This window comes from Oncorhynchus nerka, linkage group LG15 (genome assembly GCF_034236695.1).
Source record: "Oncorhynchus nerka isolate Pitt River linkage group LG15, Oner_Uvic_2.0, whole genome shotgun sequence".
Lineage (NCBI taxonomy): Eukaryota > Metazoa > Chordata > Actinopteri > Salmoniformes > Salmonidae > Oncorhynchus > Oncorhynchus nerka.
In genome coordinates, this window is record NC_088410.1 from 94,358,753 (window position 1) to 94,368,201 (window position 9,449).

At 45.4% G+C, this 9,449-nt stretch overlaps 1 protein-coding gene across 1 annotated transcript in view; it reads left to right on the top strand.

The window, feature by feature from the left end:
- LOC115122996 (kinesin heavy chain-like) overlaps window positions 1–1,196 on the top strand; it is a 208,625-nt gene extending 207,429 nt beyond the window's left edge. The window contains exons 27-29 of the mRNA XM_065000738.1: window positions 1–525; window positions 683–710; window positions 1,063–1,196. The exon at window positions 1–525 is cut by the window's left edge and continues 107 nt beyond it. Of these exons, the coding sequence (XP_064856810.1) occupies window positions 1–525; window positions 683–710; window positions 1,063–1,186 (677 nt within the window). The 3' untranslated portion in view covers window positions 1,187–1,196. The remainder of the gene's footprint in view (window positions 526–682; window positions 711–1,062) is intronic.
- The last annotated feature ends 8,253 nt before the right edge of the window (window positions 1,197–9,449 follow it).

Sequence of the window (9,449 nt, forward strand, 5' to 3'; positions counted from 1 at the left end):
CTACATTGAAGGACACTACAGAGAAGGACACTACATTGAAGAACACTACAGAGAAGGACACTACATTGAAGAACACTACATTGAAGAACACTACGGAGAAGGACACTACAGAGAAGGACACTACATTGAAGAACACTACAGAGAAGGACACTACATTGAAGGACACTACAGAGAAGGACACTACATTGAAGGACACTACAGAGAAGGACACTACAGAGAAGGACACTACATTGAAGAACACTACAGAGAAGTACACTACATTGAAGGACACTACAGAGAAGGACACTACAGAGAAGGACACTACAGAGAAGGACACTACATTGAAGGACACTACAGAGAAGGACACTACATTGAAGAACACTACAGAGAAGGACACTACAGAGAAGGACACTACAGAGAAGGACACTACAGAGAAGAACACTACAGAGAAGGACACTACAGAGAAGGACACTACAGAGAAGGACACTACAGAGAAGGACACTACTGCCAGCTCTACAGGGACGCTGGATGTGGACACCTTCAACGGTAAGGTTAACAGAACCGTTTCCTGTTTCTCTGTTCTCCACTTCCACTCACTCCTGCTCCATAGACTTAGATATACTTACTTCAATTCCCTAAATCTGTTCACTGTTCACTGGTGTGACTGCATCCCCACCCTGACACTAGCTCTGTCTATCCACAGGGAACGCCACAGATATCAATTACAACAGGTAAGACTGCCCACTGTCACTGACCTGCTTTGCTCTTTGTGTTTAATGCCCCCGCAGCCGACACAACACTTCTACTCGCTTAGTAATTCAATGTCATTGATTGGATTCATAAAGCACTTTTGTAGTAACTAAAGCGCTTTAGTTAGCTGACTAGTCAAACACAGTAGCATTATCAAACCTCGTTGAATATATCCTATTGTGAACCTGAAGCCTGACACTGACACACACTCCTACACTTGTCCCTCACTGCTATCCGTCCCATCACTGTTATGCTGCTGTGTTTGTGGTTTCCCTCCCGCTGCTACGGCCTTTCTTCCTGACTGACGACTGTTATCCCGGCCCGGCGCTACAGCTGGTCTCTGAGTGTCCACTCTGCTGCTGTGTCCAGGAGGGATGTGCAGCACTGCGACAACCAGAACCAGGACAGCCCAGACAGGCTGCACCACGTCATCCAACCAGAACAGGCTACCAGCTAGTGACCCAGCTCCTCACGTGAGGGAGGAAGGGAATAATGGGGAGAATATTGAATGAGTATTTCATAACAGACATAATCTAAGATGGCAGATTCATTTACTTGTGTATTTCTATACACCTGCCCTCTCCGTCTCTCTCTCTCTCAATTCAATTTCAATTTCAATTTAAGGGCTTTATTGGCTTGGAAAGTGAACTAGATAAACTCTAGATCTCTCTTTCTCTCTCCTTTTCTCTCTCTCTCTCTTTGTCGCTCTCTCTTTCGCTCACTCTCCTTTTCTCTCTCTATTTCTCTCCCTCTCTCTCTCTCTTTTTTTCTCTCTCCATCTCTCTCTCTTTGTCTCTATCTCTGGGAAACAGAGGCAGGGGGAGAAAAATATATTAATGTCAATATATAAATATATTAATATATTTATGCAGAGTTCCATATGGTGAGCAAGCCAATCATAGACCTAATATTATAAGAATTATTATTATTATGGCTTCATCTTGCCTTCTGATTGGCTAGGAGGAAATGTATCATATTAAATGTGATTTCGGCATATTTAGCTGATTAGACTGGCGAAATTCATCCCACAGTTTTTCACCATAAAGATTCCATATCAGACATATAATGTATGCCTGGTGCTGTTTATGGGATTCATTGCATTGTTTGTTTCCCCTCTCTCTCTCTCTCTCTCTCTCTCTCTCTCTCTCTCTCTCTCTCTCTCTCTCTCTCTCGCTTTCTCTCTCTCTCTCTCTCTCTCTCTCTCTCTCTCTCTCTCTCTCTCTCTCGCTTTCTCTCTCTCCAGGCGTCCGGTTCTGCCAAGACCGCCCTCATAAATCTGCATGCTGCTGATCAGTGACCTTCTGATCTCCCTCTCCTCCCCCTCTTTCCCAGTAAGACGGTCTCTCTCCCTCTCGTCTCCCCTCTTTCCCAGTAAGACGGTCTCTCTCCCTCTCCTCCCCCCTTTCCCAGTAAGACGGTCTCTCTCCCTCTCCTCCCCCCTTTCCCAGTAAGACTGTCTCTCTCCCTCTCCTGGCCCCTTTCCTAGTAAGACGGTCTCTCTCCCTCTCCAGCCCCCTTTCCCAGTAAGACTGTCTCTCTCCCTCTCCTGCCCCCTCTTTCCCAGTAAAACGGTCTCTCTCCCTCTCCAGCTCCCTTTCCCAGTAAGACGGTCTCTCTCCCTCTTCCTCTCTCCGTAGAACTCTCTGTAGCCCTCCCCCTCTCCCTCTCCCTCTCTCCTCCTTTCCCCCTCTCCCTCTCTCCCCCTCTCCCTCTCTCCCTCTCTCCCCCTCTCCCCTCTCTCCCTCTCTCCCTCTCTTGTAAATTAACCACTAGAATTGGCAGCTTCCTCTTCCTCTGAGCCATGACCCTTTTGGATGAGCTGTGGTCAAGGCTATTGGAGCGAGAGAGGGTGTGGCATTCTGTGTGGCCACTAGGGCGCACTCCTGCTGCTCCTCGCCCCATTCCTGGAGGCTTTAGTGAGGGTAAATTAGATGATCTTTTTAGGCTATTTTGGGTTAAATCTGTTGGAAAATAGACAATAACCTGACCCTAACAACCACCTTGCATTTGAAGATTGATAGAAGTAAACACACACGGCATAGCCTTAATACATTTCTAATAAACCTACTCATACGTTTACATTTTTCACTCTATACAATTCATGTACAGTTCATGTACAGTACCAGTCAAAGGTCACCTACTCAGTCAACGGTTTTCCTTTATTTGGACTATTTTCTACATAGTAGAATAATAGAGAAGACTTCAAAACTGTGACAACAAATATTATCATTATTATTATTATTTGTTTTATTTTTTTACCTTTTATTTAACTATTTAATTGACTGAAATGAAATGGACCCCGATGCCCTCACTATAGAGACAACAGGTGACTTCTTCTCCTGCTTCCAGTATGTCCTGTCGTGTTGTCAGGCTCTGAGATATATATGTACATATTTGTAAATATGTCTCTGCTCAGGTCTAGATTGAGTGGACAGAGTATTGTAGGTAAGGGGGGCATATCACCAACCCTATGCTGTTAGCAGTGGTTTAAATGTCATGACTCAGTACCTCAGACGAAGCGTACATCAGCATCATGCTCAGTAAATAGCTGATATACAGTCAGTAGATGAGTTAGGGTTTTATAGGTCATCCTCAAACTTCCTACAGCAGGCTCTGTGTTGTACTTGGATGTGTGTACATTACCCTGACGATAGAATAACAGCTGCTACAGTCAGACGCAAACAAGCATGTCTGTTGTATGCGGACGCTTCAACCGAGCACTTCAAGGCTAGCCTGGGTGCCAGGCTGTTTCGGGCTCTCTTGCCAACTCCTTATGGAATGGATGACAATGGAGTAGGTGGGAAGCACAAACTGGGACCAGGCTACTTCACGTCTGGCTTTCAGAGTAATGTATGCTTTAATGTGTGATAACTTTAATGCAGTTTTACATCAAATAGGTTATCTGATATGAGAGCAAACTACTAGTGTCTGAGAACTAGGAAAAGTCTGGCTTTTCTTTTCTTTTCTGTGCTTTTCTTATGCATCGATCTGTACAGAGAGAGAGAGAGAGAGAGAGAGAGAGAGAGAGAGAGAGAGAGAGAGATAGATAGATAGATAGATAGATAGATAGATAGATAGATAGATAGATAGAATGATAGATAGATAGATAGATAGATTCTGGAGCTGTAACACATTGTACCTACTGTATCCAGACATGGGCTCAAATACTACTTGAAATCTTCCGAATACTTTAGCTGGGCTTGATTGAGCTTGTCCTGGCAGAATGGATCCAATAGAATAATTACAAATGATTGGGCTTGATTGAGCTTGTCCTGGCAGAATGGAACCAATAGAAGAATTACAAATGATTGGGCTTGATTGAGCTTGTCCTGGCAGAATGGAACCAATAGAAGAATTACAAATGATTGGGCTTGATTGAGCTTGTCCTGGCAGAATGGATCCAATAGAATAATTACAAATGTTCAAAACCCCACCCATCTGGTAGTCCCAGGTAGACCAGACAAAACACTAGTTTCGTGTGTTATTAGTCGTATATACAGGATATACATGTTATACACCATCCAATGAAATACTGACTTGCAGGTAGGTGCCTTCTCGAAAAACAACAAGAATACATAATACAAACATGTAGTAAATGGCTCAGTAGAATAAACATTTTAGCATCAGTATAATACAGGAAGGGACCATTTTTATAGTCCAATATTCACATGTGTTTTGCGGAAGGGGGGTGGGGTGGGAGAGATGTACTGGGCCGTCTTCGGTCGTGGACAGAACAATTCCCGTAACCGGGCCGTAATGCAACCGGTCAGGACACTCTCGATGGTGCAACGGTAATATTTGGAGACGACCCCGGGTGGCACGCCAAATTTCTACAGCCGCCTTAGGAAGTAGAGACACTGTTACACTGTCTTGACTGTCTTGTTGTTGATCCATGTCAAGTCCTCTTTGATGTGGACGCTGAGGAACGTGTGGGGGGGGGTGGCCAGTGTGCCGGAGGAGTCAGTGTGCCGGAGGTGTCAGTGTGCCGGAGGTGTCAGTGTGCCGGAGGTGTCGTTGCCAATCCTCACAGCCTGTGGTCTGCCCGTCAGGAAGTCCAGGATCCAGTTCCAGAAGGTAGTGTCCGGACCCAGGGCTCTGAGAAGTCCAGGATCCAGTTTCAGAAGGTAGTGTCCGGACCCAGGGCTCTGAGAAGTCCAGGATCCAGTTCCAGAAGGTAGTGTCCGGACCCAGGGCTCTGAGAAGTCCAGGATCCAGTTTCAGAAGGTAGTGTCCGGACCCAGGGCTCTGAGAAGTCCAGGATCCAGTTCCAGAAGGTAGTGTCCGGACCCAGGGCTCTGAGAAGTCCAGGATCCAGTTCCAGAAGGTAGTGTCCGGACCCAGGGCTCTGAGAAGTCCAGGATCCAGTTTCAGAAGGTAGTGTCCGGACCCAGGGCTCTGAGAAGTCCAGGATCCAGTTCCAGAAGGTAGTGTCCGGACCCAGGGCTCTGAGTTTGGTGTCGAGCTTGGAGGGAACTATAGTGTTTGAAGGCTGCACTGTAGTCAGTGAACAGCATTCTCACGTAGGGGTTCCTCTTGTCCAGATGTGTTAGGAAACGGTCATCTGTTGTGCTTCTGTTGGAGCTGTAGGCAAACTGAAGTGGGTCCAGTGTGCCTGGTATGATGGCCTTGATGCGAAAATAAAATAAAATAAATCATTCAAATAAATCATTAAAAGATTTCAAATAGTATTTGAAACCAGGTCTGACTGTATCTACATGGGTTGGCAGGTTCTATATACCTTCATCTCAATTCTATATACCTTCATCTCAATTCTATATACCTTCATCTCAATTCTATATACGTTCATCTCAATTCTATATACCTTCATCTCAATTCTATATACCTTCATCTCAATTCTATATACGTTCATCTCAATTCTATATACCTTCATCTCAATTCTATCATCTCAATTCTATATACCTTCATCTCAATTCTATATACCTTCATCTCAATTCTATATACCTTCATCTCAATATGTCTGTTCTGTTGTCGTCTGTCCAGTGGTCAGTTACATTCACTAACACAGAATGGAAAATATCATTGGGGGAAAATACTACATTTTAGTAAATATGTATCAACTTTTTTTATACAAGTTTATTTCCGTTTTTATTTATTTATTTTATTTATTTCATTTTTTATTTTAAATATATGTATTATTTAATGCAAGTTGTGTTTTTGTTGTTAGTATTCTATATAATGTTATATATATGTTTACCTCTGATTTGCACATGGATAATGTATTTGTCGTGTACTATTTGTCAACTAATTGTTTTGTATTACCGTTGAATACGTCTGGATATATCAGAAGACACTTTAGTTGCAGACTGGTAGTGAGAAACAGAGAAACATAGAAACAGAATGCATGGCATGTGTTCTTAAAACACAGAGGTACAGGTATCGGAGACTATCCATCTGAACTTTCCCCCAAACCACCTCCCGATCACAGACACACAGAATTACTGCCTCCCAGTGAGATCCCTTCTGATCAGTCAGTCAAGACAAGAGGGCCAGGGAAGGCTTCACGTGTGCGTGTGTATGTTAGGGCTACCAGGGAGAAGGATGACTACCAGGGAGAAGGATGAAGGTAATGTTGTCAGTCTGATGTTGAAGGATTGTTCTACTCAGTTATATCACAATCACCCGCTGGGTGTTCTGTGTGCAAGGAGTTTTGAATATGTGTTTTATTTCCTGTGTTTACAACCACCAGGGTCGTAACCACCAGGATGGTAACTACCAGGGAGTTAACTACCAGGGTTGTAACTACCAGGGTGTTAACTACCAGGGTGGTAACTACCAGGGTGTTAACCACCAGGGTGGTAACTACCAGGGTCGTAACTACCAGGGTCGTAACCACCAGGGTGTTAACTACCAGGGTGGTAACCACCAGGGTCGTAACTACCAGGGTGTTAACTACCAGGGTGGTAACTACCAGGGTTGTAACTACCAGGGTGTTAACTACCAGGGTGGTAACTACCAGGGTGTTAACCACCAGGGTGGTAACTACCAGGGTCGTAACTACCAGGGTGTTAACCACCAGGGTGTTAACTACCAGGGTCGTAACTACCAGGGTGTTAACCACCAGGGTGGTAACTACCAGGGTCGTAACTACTAGGGTGTTAACCACCAGGGTGTTAACTACCAGGGTGGTAACTACCAGGGTGTTAACCACCAGGGTGTTAACTACCAGGGTATTAACTACCAGGGTTGTAACTACCAGGGTCGTATCCACCAGGGTTGTAACTACCAGGGTTGTAACCACCAGGGTGTTAACTACCAGGGTCATATCCACCAGGGTTGTAACTACCAGGGTCGTATCCACCAGGGTCATAACCACCAGGGTCATAACCACCAGGGTTGTAACCACCAGGGTGTTAACTACCAGGGTCGTTATCACCAGGGTCATAACCACCAGGGTTGTAACTACCAGGGTCGTATCCACCAGGGTCGTAACCACCAGGGTTGTAACTACCAGGGTCGTATCCACCAGGGTCGTAACTACCAGGGTTGTAACTACCAGGGTCGTATCCACCAGGGTCGTAACCACCAGGGTTGTAACTACCAGGGTCGTATCCACCAGGGTCATAACTACCAGGGTTGTAACTACCAAGGTCGTAACCCCAGGGTCGTTATCACCAGGGTCATAACCACCAGGGTTGTAACCACCAGGGTTGTAACTACCAGGGTCGTATCCACCAGGGTCGTAACCACCAGGGTTGTAACTACCAGGGTTGTTATCACCAGGGTCATAACCACCAGGGTTGTAACCACCAGGGTTGTAACTACCAGGGTCGTAACTACCAGGGTCGTAACTACCAGGGTCATAACTACCAGGGTCATAACTACCAGGGTGGTAACTACCAGGGTGGTAACTACCAGGGTGGTACCTACCAGGGTTGTAACTACCAGGGTGGTAACTACCAGGGTTGTAACTACCAGGGTGTTAACTACCAGGGTGTTAACTACCAGGTTCGTAACTACCAGGGTCGTAACTACCAGGGTTGTAACTACCAGGGTCGTATCCACCAGGGTCGTAACCACCAGGGTCGTAACTACCAGGGTCATAACTACCAGGGTTGTAACTACCAGGGTTGTAACTACCAGGGTCGTAACTACCAGGGTCGTAACCACCAGGGTCGTATCCACCAGGGTCGTAACTACCAGGGTCGTAACCACCAGGATTGTAACCACCAGGGTCGTATCCACCAGGGTCGTAACCACCAGGGTTGTAACTACCAGGGTTGTAACTACCAGGGTTGTAACTACCAGGGTCGTAACCACCAGGGTCATAACCACCAGGGTTGTAACCACCAGGGTTGTAACTACCAGGGTTGTAACTACCAGGGTCGTAACCACCAGGGTCGTTATCACCAGGGTCATAACCACCAGGGTTGTAACCACCAGGGTTGTAACTACCAGGGTTGTAACTACCAGGGTCGTAACCACCAGGGTTGTAACCACCAGGGTCGTTATCACCAGGGTCGTAACTACCAGGGTCGTAACTACCAGGGTTGTAACTACCAGGGTCGTATCCACCAGGGTTGTAACTACCAGGGTCGTATCCACCAGGGTCGTAACCACCAGGGTTGTAACTACCAGGGTATTAACCACCAGGGTTGTAACCACCAGGGTATTAACCACCAGGGTTGTAACTACCAGGGTCGTAACCACCAGGGTCGTAACCACCAGGGTTGTAACTACCAGGGTGTTAACTACCAGGGTATTAACCACCAGGGTTGTAACTACCAGGGTCGTAACCACCAGGGTCGTAACCACCAGGGTCGTAACCACCAGGTCCATTCTCTCTTGCTCTGTGACTCCTCTGAACCCTGTATACAAAACCAACACCCTGTATAAACTGCCATGAGGCTGAACAACAATGCATTGTGCGCTTTACCTTGTGTAAACAACTTATTTTTGTTTGCTCTCCTCTACTATTTGAAATCAACAGCCTATAGATAGCACTGGACAAGCTGAGCCCGTCAAAAATCCATATTAATACCTATATTGTGATCATTTCTCTATACTCATTAGTTCATACGCCACCATGATATACAATAAGACCGTGACAACAAAAAGATAACTGTCTCACAGTGGCCCAATACATTTGACTGAACATGCAGCACCAGTCAAAAGTTTGGACACACCTACTCATTCAAGGGTTTTTCTTTATTTTTTTAAAACTATTTTCTACATTGTAGAATAATAGTGAAGACATCAAAACTATGAAATAACACATATGAAATTAATGTAGTAACAAAAAAGTGTTAAACAAATCAAAATAGAGTTTATATTTGAGATTCTTCAAAGTAGCCACCTTTTGCCTTGATGACAGCTTTACAGACTATCGGCATTCTCTCAACCAACTTCACCTGGAATGCTTTTCCAAAAGTCTTAAAGGAGTTCCCACATATGCTGAGCACTTGTTGTCTGCTTTTCCTTCACTCTGTGGTCCAACTCATCCCAAACCATCTCAATTGGGTTGAGTTCGGTTGATTGTGGAGGCCAGGTCATCTGATGCAGCACTCCATCACTCTCCTTCTTGGTCAAATAGCCCTTGCACAGCCTGGAGGTATGTTGGGTCATTGTCCTGTTGAAAAACAAATGATAGTCCCATTAAGCACAGAGCAGATGGGATGGCGTATCACTGCAGAATGCTGTGGTAGCCATGCTAGTTAAGTGCGCCTTGAATTCTAAATAAATCACTGACAGTGTCACCAGCA